A 25,062-nucleotide genomic window follows, 5' to 3' on the forward strand; every position below is an offset into this window, starting at 1 on the left:
GTCTCTGTTATTGGTAATGGTGAGAGGATAGTATGTTTTGTTGTAGCCTCTGATATTGGTAATGGTGAGAGGTTAGCATGTTTTGTTGTAGCCTCTGTTACTGGTAATGGTGAGAGGTTAGTATGTTTTGTTGTAGTCTATGTTATTGGTAATGGTGAGAAGTTAGCATGTTTTGTTGTAGCCTCTGTTATTGGTAATGGTGAGAGGTTAGCATGTTTTGTTGTATCCTCTGTTATTGGTAATGGTGAGAGGTTAGCATGTTTTGTTGTCGCCTCTGTTATTGGTAATGGTGAGAGGTTAGCATGTTTTGTTGTAGTCCCTTATTGTTTTCTCACTCATTATTATTCATGATGACAGAATGTCACATTTTATTTGAAAGGACACTGATATATCTAAACATTTTCAAAAAATATCTTGACACTGTTTTCACCACCAAAGATCATCATCAGTGTGATTTTAAAATGATTTGACTCTTTGCAGGCTGTCAGGCTGTCTAGTCACAGAGGAAGGCTGTGCTTCTCTGGTCTCAGCTCTGAGGTCAAACCCCTCACACCTGAGAGAGCTGGACCTGAGCTACAATCACCCAGGAGACTCAGGAGTCAGACTGCTCTCTGCTGGACTGGAGGATCCACACTGCAGACTGGAGAAACTCAAGTATGTAGAGGGTTTATGTCAATGTTCATATCAGACATGTTGGACTTATCAGGCTGGTTTAGACAAACATTCTGACCACCACTTGGACAAAGGTGTGTGTGTGTGTGTGTGTGTGTGTGTGTGTGTGTGTGTGTGTGTGTGTGGAGTGTGTGTGTCGGTGCGTGCGTGAGCGTGCATGCATGTGTGAGAGCGCGCGCGTGTGTGTGTGTGTGTGGAGTGTGTGTATGTGTGTGTTTGTGTATCGGTGCTTTGTGAGCGTGAGCGCATGTGTGTGTGTGTGAGACACTCAATGACTGCCTGTTCTTCTGCTTACCGCTACAGTGTGGAACATGGTGGAGAGAACAGAATGAAACCTGGACTTAGAAAATGTGAGTGTTGACTGATGTGAAGAATATGACTAAGAATAAGTCTTAATTCAAGTTAAATCAAAGTCAAAGACCACCATCATTACTGACTTGGTCATATTAAATATCAGCTGTAGAAGCAGAAATCAGGGACACCAACGTTTACAAAGAGTTTAGAAAGTTTAGAAGTGTGTGTGTGTGTGTATGTGTGTGTGTGTGTGTGTGTGTGTGTGTGTGTGTGATTAATGGGAATAAGTGTGTTTTATATTACCATACATTATAACATATGATAATTCAACAAGTCTCAAGTTACCTTAACTTCTCCTTTTGTTACCTAGAAACATCTACATTAAATGAATTAGTGAAAAGTGAGTTAACATTCTAATGTGAATGATGATGATTTCTAATATTGTGTCTGGTTTCATCCATCAGATGTCTGTGATCTCACACTGGATCCAAACACAGTAAACAGACACCTCTCTCTGTCTGAGGAGAACAGAAAGGTGACATGGAGGACAGAGGAGCAGCCGTATCCTGATCACCCAGAGAGATTTGAGGACTGGGGACAGGTGCTGTGTAGAGAGGGTCTGACTGGGCGCTGTTACTGGGAGGTAGAGTGGAGTGGGAGTGGGGCTGATATAGCAGTGACATATAAAGGAATCAACAGGAGTGGAGGGGGTAATGACTGTGTGATTGGATTAAATGACAAGTCCTGGACTCTGTTCTGCTCTGACAACAGTTACACTGCCTGGCACAATGATAATACCACTACCATAGACGTCCCCTCCTCCAGCTCCCACAGAGTAGGAGTGTATCTGGACTGGCCAGCCGGCACTCTGTCCTTCTATAGAGCCTCCTCTGACACACTGGCCCACCTGATCACATTCACCTCCACATTCACTGAGCCACTCTATCCAGGGTTTGGGGTTTATTATGATGGCAACTCAGTGTCACTTTAAACAATAACACACAAAGAACACAAACACTGGACGGACACACACACACACACACACACACACACACTGGACACACACACATACTGGACACACACAACCAGGACACACACACACAGGACACAAAAACACTGGACGGAGACACACACACACAAACACACACACACACACACACACAGGACATATACACAGGACACACACAGAGGACACACAGGACACAAACACACAAGATACACACACACACACACTGGACACACACACACTGACACACACACACTCTGGACACACACACACTGACACACACACTGGGCACACTCTCACACACACACAAACGCGTCTTCCTATAATTGTGAGGACCTTGACTCAGGAACTTCAAATGATTTTTCTGATAGAATTGGGAACAGACACCTCATTCCAGCACCAAGTGGTCCCACAAACACAGAGGTGTAAATATAACAGGAATACAAATATTATTCCAGACATTATAGACTAGAACTCCTTATGAATGTCTGCAGCCGATGAGACTGTTGGCGTCTGACAAGAGGTGAAAATATTACAGGAATATTCTGCAAATGTTGATGAAGACGTCACTCAATCCCTCCAAAACATCATGCAGTCTTTCCACAAGACTCCCATGAAGTTATAGTGTGACGTTATGAGTTAACGTTAAAGTAACATTCTCAGAACATACTGCACTTGTTTTATACTGTTTTAGATGGATCCTCTGTTTATCATCTTGTTTTATACTGTTTTAGATGGATCCTCTGTTTATCATCTTGTTTTATACTGTTTTAGATGGATCCTCTGTTTATCCTCTTGTTTTATACTGTTTTAGATGGATCCTCTGTTTATCATCTTGTTTTATACTGTTTTAGATGGATCCTCTGTTTATCATCTTGTTTTAAACTGTTTTAGATGGATCCTCTGTTTAAACATTTAAACTCTTACAATATCACCGTTAAAATACCAATGTGATCATTTGTTGTATGTTTTTTTATGTTGAAAAACAAATACAATTATACATGGACATATGCTCCATAGTTGTACAAGTATATAAGGATATATTGTACTTTTTGTAATAAAACGTACTTAAAACAAGAAAAAGCATGATAATTGTGAAAACAATTTCATTATCGATTTTACGTTGCCTCTATCAGTCGCAGGTTGATGTTTGTCATGAATCATGACATGGAGGCAGAACTGTGTGATTTCCTCTAGATATGCCAGCTGCAAAGTCAAAATTGGTTGTGGAAAATAATGTTGTTTTATGGTCTTAATTTAGGGGAAGGATTAGCAGTGTGGTTAGGATTGAGTTTAGGATTAAAATCTGATTTTATTACTTTGTGCCTGTGTCAGTTAGTGACCACTTTGCTGAACTGCCTCCAGGGCAAGATTCATGACAATAAATGCCAACCTGCCTCCCAGTCATCCCGTCATTATCTTAACAAGGCTGCAGAACATGCAAGCTCATGATGTGGGTTCTCTCATAACCCCCAGTCCCCAGGTGGGTTCTCTCATAACATAACCCCAGTCCCCAGGTGGGTAGATGACAGGTTGAATAAAGAGAAGCTAGTGATGTGGGGGTTCTCTCATAACCCTCAGTCCCCAGGTGGGTAGATGGCAGGTTGTATAAAGAGAAGCCAGTGATGTGGGGGTTCTCTCATAACCCTCAGTCCCCAGGTGGGTAGATGGCAGGTTGAATAAAGAGAAGCTAGTGATGTGGGGGTTCTCTCAAAACCCTCAGTCCCCAGGTGGGTAGATGGCAGGTTGAATAAAGAGAAGCTAGTGATGTGGGGGTTCTCTCATAACCCTCAGTCCCCAGGTGGGTAGATGGCAGGTTGAATAAAGAGAAGCTAGTGATGTGGGGGTTCTCTCATAACCCTCAGTCCCCAGGTGGGTAGATGGCAGGTTGAATAAAGAGAAGCTAGTGATGTGGGGGTTCTCTCATAACCCTCAGTCCCCAGGTGGGTAGATGGCAGGTTGAGTAAAGAGAAGCTAGTGATGTGGGGGTTCTCTCATAACCCTCAGTCCCCAGGTGGGTAGATGGCAGGTTGAATAAAGATAAAACAATGGGCTACATAACAAAATCCATGAATGTATAAAACATTAAGGACACCTTTCTTTCCATGACAAACTGTGAATCCAGGTGAAAGCTATGATTCCTTATTTGTCAATTGTAGATGAAAGGGAGGAGAAAGGTGAACTTTTTATGGCTGCAGGGGCAGTATTGAGTAGCTTGGATGAAAATGTGCCCATTGTAAATGGCCAGCTCCTCAGTCTCAGTTGCTAATATATGCATATTATTATTATTATTGGATAGAAAACACTCTAAAGTTTCCAAAACTGTCAAAATATTGTCTGTGAGTATAACAGAACTGATATTGCAGGAGAAACCCTGAGGAAAATCAAAACAGGAAGTGGCTTCTATTTTGAAAATTCCATGTTCCATTGCCTCCCTTTGCTCCATTTAAAGGGATATCAACCAGATTCCTTTTCCTATCGCTTCCTCAAGCTGTCAAAAGTCTTCATATATAGTTTCAGGCTTTTATTTTGAAAAATTAGCCAGAACGATAACATTGCGTCAAGCGGTCACATGAGTTTTGCTCGCGCAACAGAATTTGTATAGGTATTGCTTTTCCCTCTCCTACTGTAAAAGACATTTGCGGTTGATATATTATCGATTATATATTTTAGAAACAACCTGAGGATTGATTATAAAAAACGTTTGATATGTTTCTGTGGACATTATGGAAACTATTTGGAATTTTCGCCTGTGTTGTCGTGACCGCTCTTTCCTGTGGATTTCTTAACATAACGTGACAAACAAACGGAGGTATTTTGAATCTAAAAATAATCTTTATCGAACAAAAGGAACATTTGTTGTGTAACTGGGAGTCTCGTAAGTGAAAACATCCGAAGGTCATCAAAGATAAATTATTAATTTGCTTTTCTGATTTTCGTGATCGATCTACCTGATGCTAAGTGTACTTAATGTTTTATCGTGTGAACGATAAATTTACAAACGCTGGGATTGCTTTCGCTGTAAAGCATAATTTCAAAATCTGACACGACAGGTGGATTACCAAAAGGCTAAGCTGTGTTTTCCTATATTGCACTTGTGATGTCATGAATATAAATATTAATATTAATATTTATTGTATGCAGCGCTGTGCTATTCAGCGGTTGTTGATGACACTCATCCCGATATCAGGATTACAGCCATAACAAGTCAACCGCTGTGTCAGATTTCAAAAACACTTTACGGAAAAAGCAAACCATGCAATCTTAAACGGTGCTCAGAGATAAGCAACATTTCTCCGCCATGTTGGAGTCATTACATTACATGAAATACGAAATTACATCATAAATATTCCCTTACCTTTGAGGATCTTCATCATAATGCACTCCCAGGAGTCCTAGTTCCACAATAAAAATTAGTAGCTACTTGCGCAGGTCCAGGCGAACGAAAACTTCAAAAAGTTATATTACAGGTTGAATAAACTTGTCAAACTAAGTAGAGAATCAATCTTCAAGATGTTGTTATCATAAATATTCAATAACGATCTTACTGGGATTTGAATAGGCAATGAATTGAAAATCGACCAGCCTCAGAATTCTCACTTCCTGTTTGGATTTTTTCTCGGGTGTTTGCCTGCCATATGAGTTCTGTTATACTCACAGACATCATTCAAACAGGTTTAGAAACATCATAGTGTTTTATATCAAATAGTAATAATACTATGCATATATTAGCATCTGGGACAGAGTAGGAGGCAGTTCACTCTGGGCACGCTATTCATCCAAAGTGAAAATGCTGCCCCCTATCCTAGAGAAGTTTTAAAGAAGGATTTTTAAGCCTGGAGACAATAGAGACATGGATTGTGTATATGTGTCATTCAGAGGGTGAATGAGCAAGACAAAAGTTTTAAGTGCCTTTGAATGGGGTATGGTAGTAGGTGCCAGGCGCATTGGTTTGTGTCACTCAGTGTATAACCTGTAGGCTACAGAACTGCAACACTGCTGGGTTTTCACGCTCATGTTCAACCACCCAAAGGACATCCAGACAACTTGACAACTGTGGGAAGCATTGGAGTCAACATGGGTCATCATCCCTGCGGAATTCAATGTTAGGAAGGTGTCCTTAATTAGTCCACTAGTCCACTACAATGAGTAATATCTAACAGTGTATATAGACTACACTGCTCAGAGTAATATCTAGTCCACTCAGTGTATAACCTATAGACTACACTGCTCAGTTAGAGTAATATCTAGTCCACTCAGTGTATAACCTATAGACTACACTGCTCAGTTAGAGTAATATCTAGTCCACTCAGTGTATAACCTGTAGACTACACTGCTCAGTTAGAGTAATATCTAGTCCACTCAGTGTATAACCTGTATAAGTAGACTACACTGCTCAGTTATAGTAATATCTAGTCCACTCAGTGTATAACCTGTAGGCTACACTGCTCAGTTAGAGTAATATCTAGTCCACTCAGTGTATAACCTGTAGCTCAGTTAGAGTAATATCTAGTCCACTCAGTGCTCAGTTCAGTTAGAGTAATATCTAGTCCACTCAGTGTATAACTTAAGACAACACTGCTCAGTTAGAGTAATATCTAGTCCACTCAGTGTATAACCTGTAGACTACACTGCTCAGTTAGAGTAATATCTATAGACTACACTCCAGTTAGAGTAATATCTAGTCCACAGTGTATAACCTGTAGACTACACTGCTCAGTTAGAGTAATATCTAGTCCACTCAGTGTATAACCTGTAGACTACACTGCTCAGTTAGAGTAATATCTAGTCCACTCAGTGTATAACCTGTAGGCTACACTGCTCAGTTAGAGTAATATCTAGTCCACTCAGTGTATAACCTGTAGACTACACAGTTAGAGTAATATCTAGTCCACTCAGTGTTACTGCTCAGTTAGAGTAATATCTAGTCCACTCAGTGTATAACCTGTAGACTACACTGCTCAGTAGAGTAATATCTAGTCCACTCAGTTAGGTGGCTACCTGCTCAGTTATCAGCATCATAAAAGCTGATAGTTTTTCAACCACATCAAATAATACATCCAAGTCAAACTGAAATCTAATAAGAAACATGTTGGGCCTTTTACAATGAAGTTTGGCCACTAGATTATTACCTATTTATATTCATAACTAAAACTTCACCTAATTTTAACATTCTGTCATAAACACATTCAAATTAATAACTAAAATAAAGAAAACAGTTTTCCGATCTCAAAAGGTTAAATATAAACGAACTAAGTGTCTATTAAGTGCCAAATAAAGTAACTGCTCAGTTGACCACAGGGATTCATAATAAATCATTAAAATCCCTTGTGAGAGCAGTTGTGTGAAACAGGAAGTGGCAATTGAATTCAAGAATCACCAAAAAATGTATTTGCTAAAACATTTCTAGTATTTTTTCTCTTGGTAACAGGGTTGACATGTTATGCTGGAAACACTCAGTTTTCCACCACGAAACAACAACATGTAGAGCAGAACAGAACAGGGCAGAAGCAACTACACTGAGCTCAACTAGGACCTGCATGTTGGAGCTAGGACCTGCATGTTGGAGCTTGGGCCTGCATGTTGGAGCTAGGGCCTGCATGTTGGAGCTAGGGCCTGCATGTTGGAGCTAGGGCCTGCATGTTGGAGCAAGGGCCTGCATGTTGGAGCTAGGGATTCATAATAAATCATTAAAATCCTTTGTGAGAGCAGTTGTGTGAAACAGGAAGTGGCAATTGAATTCAAGCCTGCATGTTGGAGCTAGGGCCTGCATGTTGGAGCTAGGACAGCTAGGACCTGCATGTTGGAGCTAAGACCTGCATGTTGGAGCTAGGGCCTACATGTTGGAGCTAGGGCCTGCATGTTGGAGCTAGGACCTGCATGTTGGAGCTAGGACCTGCTTGTTGGAGCTAGGACAGCTAGGACCTGCATGTTGGAGCTAAGGCCTGCATGTTGGAGCTAGGGCCTGCATGTTGGAGCTAGGGCCTGCATGTTGGAGCTAGGGCCTGCATGTTGGAGCTAGGGCCTGCATGTTGGAGCTAGGGCCTGCATGTTGGAGCTAGGGCCTGCATGTTGGAGCTAGGGCCTGCATGTTGGAGCTAGGGCCTGCATGTTGGAGCTAGGACCTGCATGTTGGAGCTAGGACCTGCATGTTGGAGCTAGGACCTGCATGTTGGAGCTAGGACCTGCATGTTGGAGCTAGGACCTGCATGTTGGAGCTAGGCCTGCATGTGGATGTTGGAGCTAGGACCTGCATGTTGGAGCTAAGACCTCCAACTTGCAGGTCCTAGCTCCAAAACCCTGATGTTTGACAGTCATTTAGTTGTCTGTGGTTTTTCGTTCTCACTGTTACTTTGTCACTATTATAAATTGCATGAGTTATGTTATGGGTCTCGTTACCATCCCCCCATACTGCCGGGCCAAAAGGGATCCGTAACACCCTTTCCATTGTGATTTTAACTGAGACTGAGTTCACCATTGTAACCTGCAGAGTTTAGTGTCAAAGGTTTCCTGGGTAATTGTCCTTGAGCTTTTGATCGGGAGTGTAATTACAGGTAAGGGAAGTTCTTCTACAACTTATGTCATTGGCAAGAATATTTCTTATAAGCTTTAATTCTAACTTAATTCTAACAGCTGTTTAGATGCTGATTTTCATAATATCATAGTCTCTGAGTTGGCTAATATAGCTAGTACCACCTAAAGCATGTTAGTTACAGTAGCTAGCTAATATAGCTGGAACCAACTAAAGCATGTTAGTTACAGCAGCTAGCTAATATAGCTGGAACCACCTAAAGCATGTTAGTTACAGTAGCTAGCTAATATAGCTGGAACCACCTAAAGAATGTTAGTTACAGTAGATAGCTAATATAGCTGGAACCAACTAAAGCATGTTAGTTACAGTAGCTAGCTAATATAGCTGGAACCAACTAAAGCATGTTAGTTACAGTAGCTAGCTAATATAGCTGGAACCAACTAAAGCATGTTAGTTACAGTAGCTAGCTAATATAGCTGGAACCAACTAAAGCATGTTAGTTACAGTAGCTAGCTAATATAGCTGGAACCAACTAAAGCATGTTAGTTACAGTAGCTAAGTCGAAAAAGATTAGCTAGCTATCGTCATGGTGTAGCGACATATGTCTTTGTTTCCATTCTAGTCTGTTCCCACTCAATGATGACTTCTCCCATCACTCAAGGTGTTCAACAATTCCCTTCATTGTTTGTCTCAAAAGAATAAGTAAAACACTTCAACAGGTGAAATATTTAGTCAGATTAGCTAGCTACTTGTCATTAGGCTTTTAAAGGGGCAACCAGCTGTTTATACATCCATCTTTGGATTTTAAAATTAATAATATGTACCATTGATTCTTGAAGATATAACTTATAAATGCAAGGTGACGGAGGCTGCTGCTGTAGCTACAGGACTACCTGTGTCTGTAGTTAAGGTATGAAAAGGAGGTCCTCAGTCCTGGTGACAGAGGCTGCTGCTGTGGTTACAGGACTACCTGTGTCTGTAGTTAAGGTATGTAAAGGAGGTCCTCAGTCCTGGTGACAGAGGCTGCTGCTGTAGCTACAGGACTACCTGTGTCTGTAGTTAAGGTATGGAAAGGAGGTCCTCAGTCCTGGTGACAGAGGGTCCTCAGTCCTGTAGTTAAGGACAGAGGTCCTCAGTCCAGGTGAGGCTGCTGCTGTGGTTACAGGACTACCTGTGTCTGTAGTTAAGGTATGTAAAGGAGGTCCTCAGTCCTGGTGACAGAGGCTGCTGCTGTGGTTACAGGACTACCTGTGTCTGTAGTTAAGGTATGTAAAGGAGGTCCTCAGTCCTGGTGACAGAGGCTGCTGCTGTAGCTACAGGACTACCTGTGTCTGTAGTTAAGGTATGAAAAGGAGGTCCTCAGTCCTGGTGACAGAGGCTGCTGCTGTAGCTACAGGACTACCTGTGTCTGTAGTTAAGGTATGAAAAGGAGGTCCTCAGTCCTGGTGACAGAGGCTGCTGCTGTAGCTACAGGACTACCTGTGTCTGTAGTTAAGGTATGTAAAGGAGGTCCTCAGTCCTGGTGACAGAGGCTGCTGCTGTAGCTACAGGACTACCTGTGTCTGTAGTTAAGGTATGTAAAGGAGGTCCTCAGTCCTGGTGACAGAGGCTGCTGCTGTAGCTACAGGACTACCTGTGTCTGTAGTTAAGGTATGTAAAGGAGGTCCTCAGTCCTGGTGACAGAGGCTGCTGCTGTAGCTACAGGACTACCTGTGTCTGTAGTTAAGGTATGAAAAGGAGGTCCTCAGTCCTGGTGACAGAGGCTGCTGCTGTAGCTACAGGACTACCTGTGTCTGTAGTTAAGGTATGAAAAGGAGGTCCTCAGTCCTGGTGACAGAGGCTGCTGCTGTAGCTACAGGACTACCTGTGTCTGTAGTTAAGGTATGTAAAGGAGGTCCTCAGTCCTGGTGACAGAGGCTGCTGCTGTAGTTACAGGACTACCTGTGTCTGTAGTTAAGGTATGTAAAGGAGGTCCTCAGTCCTGGTGACAGAGGCTGCTGCTGTAGCTACAGGACTACCTGTGTCTGTAGTTAAGGTATGTAAAGGAGGTCCTCAGTCCTGGTGACGGAGGCTGCTGCTGTAGCTACAGGACTACCTGTGTCTGTAGTTAAGGTATGTAAAGGAGGTCCTCAGTCCTGGTGACAGAGGCTGCTGCTGTAGCTACAGGACTACCTGTGTCTGTAGTTAAGGTATGGAAGGGGTGTGTAAGGGATTTCCTCCTCTTCTTCCGAAGAGGAGAGAAGGATCGGAGGACCAATATGCGGCTTGGTAAGTGTCCATGGTTCTTTTAATAAGAAATAGTACACATGAACAACTGAATACAAAAACCAATAAACGTGGAACGAACGAAACCCAAAGCAGTACCGTGTGGTGATCAACACAGACAAGGAAACACTATACAAAAACAAAAAACGAAATAACGACCGTGAAGCTAATGAGAACTGTGCTGACACAAGCAATCAATCAACATAGACAATCACCCACCAACAAACAGTGAAACCCGGCTACCTAAGTATGATTCTCAATCAGAGACAACTAATGACACCTGCCTCTGATTGAGAACCATACTAGGCCGAAACATAGAAATACCCAAATCATAGAAAAACAAACATAGACTTCCCACCCCAACTCACGCCCTGACCATACTAAATAACGACAAAACGGAAATAAAGGTCAGAACGTGACAGGGTGGCTGGGGGGTGAGAGGGAGATGGAATTAGGGACATGTGACTACAGGGTTGGTGGGTTTTGAGGGGTTAGTAGAAAGAGGGATTGTGGGGACATTTCGGGGGAAAGAAAAGGCTGGGTCCTGATACTTGCATCCAGAATCACACTTTCATTTCACCTCATGCATTTAAAAACATTGGATTGGTGCATAATGGTTAGATATTCCACAACAGCACAAGACCACTGAACGACCCCAGGCCAAGTGTTTCCTTTCCTAACCCCCTGTATTATTAGAATACTGTGAAGGACCCCAGGCCAAGTGTTTCCTTTCCTAACCCCCTGTATTATTAGAATACTGTGAAGGACCCCAGGCCAAGTGTTTCCTTTCCTAACCCCCTGTATTATTAGAATACTGTGAAGGACCCCAGGCCCCCTAACCCCTGTATTATTAGAATACTGTGAAGGACCCCAGGCCAAGTGTTTCCTTTCCTAACCCCCTGTATTATTAGAATACTGTGAAGGACCCCAGGCCAAGTGTTTCCTTTCCTAACCCCCTGTATTATTAGAATACTGTGAAGGACCCCAGGCCAAGTGTTTCCTTTCCTAACCCCCTGTATTATTAGAATACTGTGAAGGACCCCAGGCCAAGTGTTTCCTTTCCTAACCCCCTGTATTATTAGAATACTGTGAAGGACCCCAGGCCAAGTGTTTCCTTTCCTAACCCCCTGTATTATTAGAATACTGTGAAGGACCCCAGGCCAAGTGTTTCCTTTCCTAACCCCCTGTATTATTAGAATACTGTGAAGGACCCCAGGCCAAGTGTTTCCTTTCCTAACCCCCTGTATTATTAGAATACTGTGAAGGACCCCAGGCCAAGTGTTTCCTTTCCTAACCCCCTGTATTATTAGAATACTGTGAAGGACCCCAGGCCAAGTGTTTCCTTTCCTAACCCCCTGTATTATTAGAATACTGTGAAGGACCCCAGGCCAAGTGTTTCCTTTCCTAACCCCCTGTATTATTAGAATACTGTGAAGGACCCCAGGCCAAGTGTTTCCTTTCCTAACCCCCTGTATTATTAGAATACTGTGAAGGACCCCAGGCCAAGTGTTTCCTTTCCTAACCCCCTGTATTATTAGAATACTGTGAAGGACCCCCAGGCCAAGTGAAGGACCCCAGGCCAAGTGTTTCCTTTCCTAACCCCCTGTATTATTAGAATACTGTGAAGGACCCCAGGCCAAGTGTTTCCTTTCCTAACCCCTGTATTATTAGAATACTGTGTTTCCTTTCCTAACCCCCTGTATTATTAGAATAAAGAAGAAACAATCCACCACCTAAAACAATGCTTATTAGGCAGGATCAGTCAACAGTGTAAAGTCCTGTTTAATTACAGTACTGTATACTGCATTGTATCAACAGAGAAGTTCTACAATGTTATGCTTGAACGTTTTTAGTTGAGTTACATCCAACGACAATGCTTTCCTTTCAAATGACAGAACTGTATTGGTAACTATGGTCGTTCACTTAATTCCTCCTGCAACACCCGGGGCCTCAAAGCTGCTGGTTATAAGAGCAGTGTGTCTGTCTGTAACTTGTTTTGGTCAGAGCTGCTGGTTATAAGAGCAGTGTGTCTGTCTGTAACTTGTTTTGGTCAGAGCTGCTGGTTATGAGAGCAGTGTGTCTGGCTGTAACTTGTTTTGGTCAGAGCTGCTGGTTATAAGAGCAGTGTGTCTGTAACTTGTTTTGGTCAGCAGCTGCTTGTTTTGGTTATGAGAGCAGTGTGTCTGGCTGTAACTTGTTTTGGTCAGAGCTGCTGGTTATGAGAGCAGTGTGTCTGTAACATGTTTTGGTCAGAGCTGCTGGTTATGAGAAGTGTGTCTGTTGTTTTGGTCAGAGCTGCTGGTTAGGAGAGCAGTGTCTGTGGCTGTAACTTGTTTTGGTCAGAGCTGCTGGTTAGGAGAGCAGTGTGTCTGTTCTTAACATGTTTTGGTCAGAGCTGCTGGTTATTGTGTGACTGAGCAGTGTGTCTGAAATAACTGTAACTTGTTTTGGTCAGAGCTGCTGGTTATGGAGAAATAACAGCAGTGTGTCAGTTGTCTGTTCATTAACAGTCAGTGTTTAGTTAACAGGGTGTGTTTATAACCTACTGTATCTGACCTGTTAGTCAGTTCTGGTTAAATAGTGAAAAACAGGGTGTGTTTATAACAGTGTGTTTATAACCTACTGTTAGTCTGACCTGTTAGTCAGTTCTGGTTAAATAGTGAAATAACAGGGTGTGTTTATAACCTACTGTTAGTCTGGCCTGTTAGTCAGTTCTGGTTAAATAGTGAAATAACAGGGTGTGTTTATAACCTACTGTATCTGGCCTGTTAGTCAGTTCTGGTTAAATAGTGAAATAACAGGGTGTGTTTATAACCTACTGTTAGTCTGACCTGTTAGTCAGTTCTGGTTAAATAGTGAAATAACAGGGTGTGTTTATAACCTACTGTTAGTCTGACCTGTTAGTCAGTTCTGGTTAAATAGTGAAATAACAGGGTGTGTTTATAACCTACTGTTAGTCTGACCTGTTAGTCAGTTCTGGTTAAATAGTGAAATAACAGGGTGTGTTTATAACCTACTGTAGTCTGACCTGTTAGTCAGTTCTGGTTAAATAGTGAAATAACAGGGTGTGTTTATAACCTAGTGAAATAACTGTTACTGTCTGACCTGTTAGTCAGTTCTGGTTAAATAGTGAAATAACAGGGTGTGTTTATAACCTACTGTTAGTCTGACCTGTTAGTCAGTTCTGGTTAAATAGTGAAATAACAGGGTGTGTTTATAACCTACTGTTAAATAGTTATCTGACCTGTTAGTCAGTTCTGGTTAAATAGTGAAATAACAGGGTGTGTTTATAACCTACTGTTATCTGACCTGTTAGTCAGTTCTGGTTAAATAGTGAAATAACAGGGTGTGTTTATAACCTACTGTTAAATTAGTCTGACCTGTTAGTCAGTTCTGGTTAAATAGTGAAATAACAGGGTGTGTTTATAACCTACTGTTAGTCTGACCTGTTAGTCAGTTCTGGTTCAATAGTGAAATAACAGGGTGTGTTTATAACCTACTGTTAGTCTGACCTGTTAGTCAGTTCTGGTTAAATAGTGAAATAACAGGGTGTGTTTATAACCTACTGTTTCTGACCTGTTAGTCAGTTCTGGTTAAATAGTGAAATAACAGGGTGTGTTTATAACCTACTGTTATCTGACCTGTTAGTCAGTTCTGGTTAAATAGTGAAATAACAGGGTGTGTTTATAACCTACTGTTAGTCTGACCTGTTAGTCAGTTCTGGTTAAATAGTGAAATAACAGGGTGTGTTTATAACCTACTGTTAGTCTGACCTGTTAGTCAGTTCTGGTTAAATAGTGAAATAACAGTGGTGTGTTTATAACCTACTGTTATCTGACCTGTTAGTCAGTTCTGGTTAAATAGTGAAATAACAGGGTGTGTTTATAACCTACTGTTAGTCTGACCTGTTAGTCAGTTCTGGTTAAATAGTGAAATAACAGGGTGTGTTTATAACCTACTGTTAGTCTGACCTGTTAGTCAGTTCTGGTTAAATAGTGAAATAACAGGGTGTGTTTATAACCTACTGTTTAGTTCTGTTAAATAGTGAAATAACTGTTTTAGTCAGTTCTGGTTAAATAGTGAAATAACACCTGTTAGGGTGTGTTTATAACCTACTGTTAGTCTGGACCTGTTAGTCAGTTCTGGTTAAATAGTGAAATAACAGGGTGTGTTTATAACCTACTGTTAGTCTGACCTGTTAGTCAGTTCTGGTTAAATAGTGAAATAACAGGGTGTGTTTATAACCTACTGTTAGTCTGACCTGTTAGTCAGTTCTGGTTAAATAGTGAAATAACAGGGTGTGTTTATAACCTACTGTTAGTCTGACCTGTTAGTCAGTTCTGGTTAAATAGTGAAATAACAGGGTGTGTTTATAACCTACTGTATCTGGCCTGTTAGTGATAAGTGAATGTATATGTTTAAAGTAATAATAAGTTATCTGATAAAGTTCCTCCACCCAGGGAGGAACAGATGTGCTTGTAGACTTGTAGGTGCTTGTAGGAGTTATAGAAATGGCTATGAGCATTATATTATTTTTAGAGCTCTAATGAATAAACTACAACAAACCTTTTGCAGAATCTGAGTCTTTGCCTAATTCTTATTAACCCTAGCTTTACAACCTGGGGGGAATTGGTCAAAGCTATAGTGATTGTTATCATCAATGGGATTGAAATTTCTCATGACAAAAATCTACAATGGAATGGTTAAAAAATAAACATATCCAGGTGTTAGAATGGCCAAGTCAAAGTCCAGACCTGAATCCAATCGAGAATCTGTGGAAAGAACTGAAAACTGCTGTTCACAAATGCTCTCCATGAAATAACAGGGTGTTTTATAACCTACTGTTAGTCTCTGTTAGTCAGTTCAACCTCACTGAGCTCGAGCTGTTTTGCAAGGAGGAATGGGAAAAGATTTCAGTCTCTCGATGTGCAAAACTGATAGAGACATACCCCAAGCGACTTACAGCTGTAATCGCAGCAAAAGGTGGCGCTACAAAGTATTAACTTAAGGGGGCTGAATAATTTAGCACGCCCAATTTTTCAGTTTTTGATTTGTTAAAAAAGTTTGAAATATCCAATAAATGTCGTTCCACTTCATGATTGTGTCCCACTTGTTGATTCTTCACAAAAAAATACAGTTTTATCTCTATGTTTGAAGCCTGAAATGTGGCAAAAGGTCGCAAAGTTCAAGGGGGCCGAATACTTCCGCAAGGCACTGTATATAGTGGTCACCTGATGGCTCAGAGGGATTCTTGCGTAAAATACAGAGGTAGCCCTTATTCCAATCGGTCCTACTGAAAAACGAATTGTCCCGGTGGATATATTATCGAATAGATATTTGAAAATCACCTTGAGGATTGATTATAAACAACGTTTGCCATGTTTCTGTGGATATTATGGAGCTAATTTGGAATATTTTTCGGCATAGTCGTGACCCCAATTTCCGGTCGACTTCTCAGCCAAACGTGAAGAACAAATGGAGCTATTTCGCCTACAAAATAATATTTTTGGAAAAAAGGAAGATTTGCTATCTAACTGGGAGTCTCGTGAGTGAAAAAATCCGAAGATCAAAGGTAAACGATTTAATTTGATTGCTTTTCTGATTTGTGACCAAGTTACCTGATGCTAGCTGGACAAAATGCTATACTAGGCTATCGATAAACTTACACAAATGCTTGTCTAGCTTTGGCTGTAAAGCATATTTTGAAAATCTGAGATGACAGGGTGATTAACAAAAGGCTAAGCTGTGTCTCAATATATTTCATTTGTGATTTTCATGAATAGGAATATTTTCTAGGAATATTTATGTCCGTTGCTTAATGCTAATTAGTGTCAGGCGATGATTACGCTCCCGCATGCGGGATGGGGAGTCACTAGTTAACTTAACAGACGGACTGAGCAGTGTAGTCTATAGCCTGTAGTCACTAGAGGTTCTCCATTCAATTCAGGAAGTACACTAACATTCCAATTCCCTTCAATGCTTCTTAATTAGGTTAACCTTCTGAAATGATTGAAATTGAATTGACCCCAACCATGCTGTGCCCACTGACCACCAGAGGAGGCTGGTGAGGGGAGGATGAATAATAAGGGCTAGAATGAAGTGAATGGAACTGTACATGTGTGAAAGATTAGTGGAATCTGTGTGGGTAGCTGGACAGGTAGGATGACTGACAGTGAAGGTGAACAGGTGGTCACGTGTCAGGTGACAGGAATGGATGAGACTGAGGCAGGAATTCCTTTAACCATAAAGTGGTATATTTACTGAGTAGTCTGTGCTGCATCACAAAGGAAACAAATAACATGTATCCAATCAAATTCATAATCAAAGATCAAATCATATCAATTCATTATTAACATAATTTAGGTCAGTTCTGGTGAAATAACAGGGTGTGTTTAAATAACAGGTCTGTCAACAGTACAGTTCATTAAGAAGTCAATAGTAATCATGAGCGAGTCATTTAGGCTCGTAACTATTTATCATAAATCATGAAATACAAACAGTGAATACAATACAAATATATATGTCACGGCTTTCGTTGTGGGAAGGAGGAGCGGACCAAAATGCAGCGTAGTTGTGATTCATTTTATTTAATAAGGAAACTATACACGATTAAACTAACAAAATAACAAACATATGAAAACCAAAAACAGCCCTATCTGGTGCAAAACACAGAGACAGGAACAATCACCCACAAACACACAGTGAAACCCAGGCTACCTAAATATGGTTCCCAATCAGAGACAATGACTAACACCTGCCTCTGATTGAGAACCGCCTCAAGCAGCCAAACCTTATCAGGACAGACATAGAAATAGAATAACAAGACATCCAACATACACTGCCCACTCAGATCACACCCTGACCAACAAAAACATAGAAAACATACAAAATAAACTATGGTCAGGGTGTGACAGCACCCCCCCCAAGGTGTGGACTCCGGCCGCAAAACCTGAACCTATCGGGGAGGGTCTGGGTGGGCATCTGTCCGCGGTGGCAGCTCCAGTGCTGGACGTGGCCCCCACCTCACCGTAGTCCTCCCCCAGCTTGTCCTCTTCCGTGACCTCCTAGCCACGGCAACCCTACTAAATAACACGGGACAGAGGGGCAGCTCGGGACAGAGGGGCTCCTCAGACTCCGGCAGCAGCGCCTGACAGGCGGGAGACTCCGGCAGCAGCGGAGAGGAGGAAGGCTCTGGCAGATCCTGGCTGACTGGCGGATCTGGAAGAGTCTGGCTGACTGGCGGATCTGGAAGAGTCTGGCTGACTGGCGGATCTGGAAGAGTCTGGCTGACTGGCGGATCTGGAAGAGTCTGGTTGACTGGCGGATCTGGAAGAGTCTGGCTGACTGGCGGATCCTGGCAGACTGACGGCAAATATATATGTCACGGCTTTCGTTGTGGGAAGGAGGAGCGGACCAAAATGCAGCGTAGTTGTGATTCATTTTATTTAATAAGGAAACTATACACGATTAAACTAACAAAATAACAAACGTAGTCTGGCTGCTAAATATGGTTCCCAATCTGGAGGACAAGTCCTCCATGCTGACTGGCAGCTCTGGCGGCTTCTTGCAGACTGGCAGCTCCATGCAGACTGGCTGCTCCATGCAGACTGGCAGCTCCATGAAGACTGGCAGCTCCGGCTGCTCCATGAAGACTGGCAGCTCCGGCTGCTCCATGAAGACTGGCAGCTCCGGCTGCTCCATGAAGACTGGCAGCTCTGGCTGTTCCATGAAGACTGACAGCTCTGGCTGCTCCATGCAGCCTGACAGCTCTGGCTGCTCCATGCAGCCTGACAGCTCTGGCTGCACTAAACGGGCAGGAGACTCCGGCAACGCTGTAGAGGCGGTAGGCTCTGGCAGCGCTAAATAGGCGGGAGACTCCAACAGCGCAGGAGAGGCGAGGCGCACAGTAGGCCTGATGCGTGGTGCTGGCACTGGTGGCACTGGGCCGAGGACACGCACAGGAAGCCTGGTGCGGGGAGCTGCCACCGGAGGGCTGGGGTGTGGAGGTGGTACTGGGTAGACCGGACCGTGCAGGCGCACTGGAGCTCTTAAGCACCGAGCCTGCCCAACCTTACCTGGTTGAATACTCCCGGTCGCTCTGCCAGTGCGGCAAGGTGGAATAGCTGGGCTATGCAGGCGAACCGGGGACACCGAGCGTAAGGCTGGTGCCATGTAAGCCGGCCCAAGGAGACGCACTGGGGACCAGATGCATAGAGCCGGCTTCATGGCATTAGGCTCGACGCTCAATCTAGCCCAGCCGATACGCGGAGCTGGAATAGAACGCACCGGGCTATGCACCCACACTGGAGACACCGTGTGCACCACAGCATAACACGGTGCCTGCCCGGTCTCTCTAGCCCCCCGGTAACCACAGGAAGTTAGCGCAGGTCTCCTACCTAGCGTCGCCATACTCCCTGTGAGCCTCCCCCCCAATACATTTTTGGGGCTGACTCTCAGGCTTCCATCCGCGTCGCCGCGATGCCTCCTCATACCAGCGCCTCTCAGCTCTCTCCACCTCCAGTTCTTCTATGGGACGGCGATATTCTCCATGCTGATCCCAGGGTCCTTCCACAATAATTCCTCCTCCCATGTCCATTCCTCCTTTAGTTGCTCCTTGGGGCGGCGACACTCCCCTGGTTTAGCCCAGGGTCCTCTCCCGTCGAGGATTTCCTCCCAAGTCCAAAAGTCCTTTTTACGCTGCTCCTGCTGCTGCCTTTGCTGTTTCCCGTTACCACGCCGCTTGGGCCTGTTGTGGTGGGTGATTCTGTCACGGCTTTCGTTGTGGGAAGGAGGAGCGGACCAAAATGCAGCGTAGTTGTGATTCATTTTATTTAATAAGGAAGCTATACACGATTAAACAAAATAACAAACGTACGAAAACAGCCCTATCTGGTGCAAAACACAGAGACAGGAACAATCACCCACAAACACAGTGAAACCCAGGCTACCTAAATATGGTTCCCAATCAGAGACAATGACTAACACCTGCCTCTGATTGAGAACCATATCAGGACAGACATAGAAATAGACAAACAAGACATCCAACATAGAATGCCCCCTCAGATCACACGCTGACCAACCAAAACATAGAAACATACAAAATAAACTATGGTCAGGGTGTGACACTATAATCCCCATTATCAAAGTCAATCACTTAGCAAACAATGACGTTTCTCATTTCACTCTTTCAATTGTCTTCATGTGTCCTTATAATTAATTTCAATACACATGAACCATATCGATTGCATAATTTGCCTATGAGGATCCATAGGGACGTAATCATTGACAATTCACATTACACAATATGTTTGAAGCGTGCGCTCCAAGCCGCGCTCTGCGGTGATAACTATAAACAATAACTGAATGGCCCACTCTCCCGATCGCCACAGATAATTCAGATGAAAGGTAAGAGTCGGTGGACTTACGTGGATTCATGGACGCACAGAACTTCTGGATCAGATGGAGTTAAGGAAGAGAACGCAGCGAGATCAGACGATGGCAATTTCCTCCTTTTATGGAGTTGAGATCTGTCGGACATTTCCACCTGACCTAATTAAAGCGCCCCTGGCCCAGCTGAGTAAATGGCAATGAATTAAAGGATTATTCCGCCAACTCTGTGGGCCTTGTCTACAGTTAGGTTAGTGTTTGGTTGGGTTAGGGTTAAGGATGTAGTTGGGTTAGGGTTAGGTTAGTGTTTGGTTGGGTTGGGTTAGGGTTGGTTTAGGGTTAGGTTAGTGTTTGGTTGGGTTAGGGTTAATGATGTAGTTGGGTTAGGGTTAGGTTAGTGTTGGGTTGGGTTAGGGTTGGTTTAGGGTTAGGTTAGTGCTGGGTTGGGTTAGGATTGGTTTAGGGTTAGGGTTGGGTTGGTTTAGGGTTAGGGTTAGGTTAGTGTTGGGTTGGATTGAAGCCAGCATGTGGATGGACTTGAGAATAAGGTTGAGGATATATAGTTAATTCTCTGACTGTATTGACTATAGAATAAGGTTTGGGATATATAGTTAATTCTCTGACTGTATTGACTATAGAATAAGGTCTAGGATATATAGTTAATTCTCTGACTGTATTGACTATAGAATAAGGTCTAGGATATATAGTTAATTCTCTGACTGTATTGACTATAGAATAAGGTCTAGGATATATAGTTAATTCTCTGACTAGTATTGACTGATATATAGTTAATTCTCTGACTGTATGGACTATAGAATAAGGTTTAGGATATATAGTTAATTCTCTGACTGTATGGACTATAGAATAAGGTCTAGGATATATAGTTAATTCTCTGACTGTATGAACTATAGAATAAGGTCTAGGATATATGGTTAATTCTCTGACTGTATTGACTATAGAATAAGGTTGAGGATATATAGTTAATTCTCTGACTGTATTGACTATAGAATAAGGTCTAGGATATATAGTTAATTCTCTGACTGTATTGACCCAGTTGAATCCCATTTCTGGTCCTGTAAACAGAAACAGAACAACATACATGGAAATGAGTTCAACACGTTTTAATGTATTTTTAGTTTTAATCATGTTCATTTGTATCTCACTCTGTATGGCAGATTCTCAGTAGGTTTCCATGGTCCATTAACCTAAAAGCCTGGCAGGTCTACACAGTGAGAGAGGGGGGGAGAGGGATCCTTTAACCAGTTTGGCTCATTGGGCAGGTCAGAGTCTATGTTTGTGAGAGAGAGGGGAGTGTGGAGACGGAGAGAGGAGCGAAGAGACAGAGGGAGAGACTACAGACATTATCACAACCTACCACTAGAGGAAGACAAATAAACAGTTTTGTTGGTCATTCTTACATACATGGTCACAAAACAATCCCATCATTGTGGCAGAGAGCGAGATAGAGAGAGAAGACTGGATAACACTCAGTCATCCTTTTTATGTCTCTAATTGGTTAGGTCAGGGTGTGATGTGGGGTGGGCATTCTATGTTTTGTTTTCTGTGTTTCTTTATTTCTATGTTTTGGCCGGTTATGGTTCTCAATCAGGGACAGCTGTCTATCGTTGTCTCTGATTGGGAACCATACTTAGGTAGCCCTTTCCCTCCTTTCAGTGTGGGAAGTTAACTTTGTTAGTGGCTCTTTGCCCTGTAAGCTTCACGGTTGTTTTTTTATAGAGCTCTGGTCAAAGTAGTGCACTATGTAGGCAATAGGGTGTTATAGAGCTCTGGTCAAAGTAGTGCACTATGTAGGGAATAGGGTGTAATAGAGCTCTGGTCAAAGTAGTGCACTACACTATGTAGTGAATAGGGTGTTATAGAGCTCTGGTCAAAGTAGTGCACTACACTATGTAGGGAATAGGGTGTTATAGAGCTCTGGTCTAAAGTAGTGTACCACAGTATGTAGGGAATAGGGTGTTATAGAGCTCTGGTCAAAGTAGTGTACTACAGTATGTAGGGAATAGGGTGTTATAGAGCTCTGGTATAAAGTAGTGCACTATGTAGGGAATAGGGTGTTATAGAGCTCTGGTCAAAGTAGTGCACTACTATTCCCCATAATGCACCACACAGCCCTATGGGCCCTGGTCAAAGTAGTGCACTATATAGGGAATAGGGTGACACTTTGGGACAGAAACTCAGACTTGAATCACTGGTCCTGGAGACTGCTAGTTGTTCATACGGTGTTGTTTTTAATGATTAACCTTGAAATGCAGTGGTCTGAATCAGGGTCACACAGTGTTTGTTGGAAGTCTTAAACAAATCTACTCTGAAACAAAGGTATCACCACAAACACATGGTTCTGGGCTTAAAGAAAGAAGACACCTGTACCATGTCAGATATGGAGTTGAAATGGATTCCATGTTGAGTTGCATCCCAATATTACACTTTATATACATCACAGATGACTGAAATATAACACCATTTGGCAGAGAAACACCGGATTTTCGGCATAAAAACATTAATTATGAAATTATATAAAATATGAATAACATTCCACCATGAGGTCACTAGGTAATAATGATACAATATGAATAACATTCCACCATGAAGTCACTAGGTAATAATGATACAATATGAATAACATTCCACCATGAGGTCACTAGGTAATAATGATACAATATGAATAACATTCCACCATGAGGTCACTAGGTAATAATGATACAATATGAATAACATTCCACCATGAGGTCACTAGGTAATAATGATACAATATGAATAACATTCCACCATGAGGTCACTAGGTAATAATGATACAATATGAATAACATTCCATCATGAGGTCACTAGGTAATAATGATACAATATGAATAACATTCCACCATGAGGTCACTAGGTAATAATGATACAATATGAATAACATTCCACCATGAGGTCACTAGGTAATAATGATACAATATGAATAACATTCCACCATGAGGTCACTAGGTCATCTGATACTATGAGGATAGCAGTAGCTGAGGTCACAGTGATGTTATTGTAAACCCAAGGCTTTTCTGGTAAACAGGTTAAACTGGGTTTCTGATGATGCTGACATGGGGTCAGAGCCACTAAACTTTAACAGAGCTGATGGAGTCCTAAATTAATCAGTAACAAAAATTACACAAAGTTTCTTGACATTGGGGAGGTGAATAAACTGTTCCCTTGGTTTCTTTCTCAACACAAAGGAAACTCTCACTGACTTGACATGTTCTGGTTTTGAAATCAGGCTACAAGGTAAGGATCCTACCAGGGATTATTAATGTAGGATGTTGGTAGAATGTTGAAGTTGGGATAGTAAGGATCCTACCAGGGGTTATTCATGTAGGATGTTGGTAGAATGTTGAAGTTGGGATAATAAGGATTACCCTTGGGGTTATTCATGTAGGATGTTGGTAGAATGTTGAAGTTGGGATAGTAAGGATCCTACCAGGAGTTATTCATGTAGGATGTTGGTAGAATGTTGAAGTTGGGATAGTAAGGATCCTACCAGGAGTTATTCATGTAGGATGTTGGTAGAATGTTGAAGTTGGGATAGTAAGGATCCTACCAGGAGTTATTCATGTAGGATGTTGGTAGAATGTTGGTATAAAGTTGAAGATACAGAGCCACTTGTCATCAGCAAGGTGCTCTCTCAGCAGAATATTTCAATGACTTGACATGGTCTGGTTGTGAATTCAGGCTACAAGGTAAGACTTTTCCCAGGGATTATTGTAAAGTGTGAAGAGAAATTAAATGTATGGTGTAATTTTAGTTTAGTGAATGAAAGTAAAACACTCACATCTAACAGTCCATTTCACCTGGGACAGGTACGTGACAGTTCAATCATACAAAATGGCGCTAACTGGGCGTAGGCAATGAAATGAAAAAACAACATATTGTTCATATATTCGTATTTTGTGGATATTTTACAATTTGTATATTTTTTCATGTATTATAGTTCAATGACATGTTGGATCTCTGTTTAGGGGTCATTGCTCGAAAATGAGTCTCTCTGGGGAGAGAGAGGAGGGCGGCCCTGCCTCTAAAATGAGTCTCTCTGGGGAACATGACACCAACGGTATTAAGAGGTGAGAGTACAATTTTGTTTAAGAATTTATGAAGAGTTTATATCCAAAACGCTATATTCATAATTTTTTCACACTTGTGTTTTTTCATCAGAAATGAAGTCTTCTGGGTACCTTCATGTGTAAAATATTACTGTTCTAAGATAGATTTTAGTGTCTGATATTTTCTCCTAAACGTCAACTGAGCGGCACAGAGACACCATTCAAATGTGTTCAGATTCATTACATCTTCAGCTGGAAACACTAAGTGTTGTTGTCCGTCTGTGACCAAGAGAAAGTGGTCTGAGTTCAATTCTATGAAATTATTTAGTATTTATTTTTCATTTTGGGGGCTGAACATCACAGCGAATATTGTTACATCACAGCGAATATTGTTACATCACAGCGAATATTGTTACATCACAGCAAGATGAAACTTATATTGTTACATTCTCTAGATTCTCCCGTTTCATTTGATCTATAGAGCCCCACAGTGGAGGTGTCATAATACCCATAACACCTAGCGGTCAAACAGGGAAATGGTTCCAATAGTTTTATAGAGCCCCACAGTGGAGGTGTTGTAGTACCCATAACACCTAGCGGTCAAACAGGGAAATTGTTCCAATAGTTTTTCCACCTTGCATTTTTCCCATAGGGAATTGTAGAAACACTTCAAATAAGGGCTGTGTAGGGTGGGGCGGCGCGGCGATTCTTGTGGGCAAATTTAGTCATTGAACTTTGTCATCAAAGTCTGGCCTTCTCTGGATTTATGGTGCTTTCAAGACAACTTGGAACTCTGATAAATGCATCATTCATCTTCAGGT

General features: G+C 42.1%; 2 protein-coding genes across 3 annotated transcripts in view; both read left to right on the top strand.

Moving 5' to 3' along the window:
• The first annotated feature begins 389 nt into the window (after positions 1-389).
• On the top strand, positions 390-3,055 carry LOC135533384 (stonustoxin subunit beta-like). 2 transcript variants are annotated; one of them, XM_064960727.1, is made up of 3 exons: positions 393-654; positions 976-1,022; positions 1,431-3,055. In XM_064960727.1, the coding sequence occupies exons 2-3, from the start codon at positions 1,001-1,003 to the stop codon at positions 1,955-1,957; spliced, it is 549 nt and encodes a 182-aa protein (XP_064816799.1). In that variant the 5' UTR covers positions 393-654; positions 976-1,000; the 3' UTR covers positions 1,958-3,055. The 2 variants fall into 2 exon arrangements, with proteins under 2 accessions (XP_064816798.1, XP_064816799.1); XM_064960726.1 differs by having other exon boundaries at positions 390-1,022.
• A 20,665-nt stretch (positions 3,056-23,720) lies between these two features.
• The window catches only part of LOC135533385 (NLR family CARD domain-containing protein 3-like), a 37,490-nt gene continuing 36,148 nt past the window's right edge, over positions 23,721-25,062 (top strand). The window contains 2 exon segments of the mRNA XM_064960728.1: positions 23,721-23,881; positions 24,161-24,262. Coding sequence (XP_064816800.1) covers positions 24,177-24,262 — 86 coding nt within the window. The 5' untranslated portion in view covers positions 23,721-23,881; positions 24,161-24,176.

The sequence above is a fragment of the Oncorhynchus masou genome, unplaced genomic scaffold (genome assembly GCF_036934945.1).
Source record: "Oncorhynchus masou masou isolate Uvic2021 unplaced genomic scaffold, UVic_Omas_1.1 unplaced_scaffold_2351, whole genome shotgun sequence".
In the NCBI taxonomy this organism is placed as follows: Eukaryota; Metazoa; Chordata; class Actinopteri; order Salmoniformes; family Salmonidae; genus Oncorhynchus; species Oncorhynchus masou.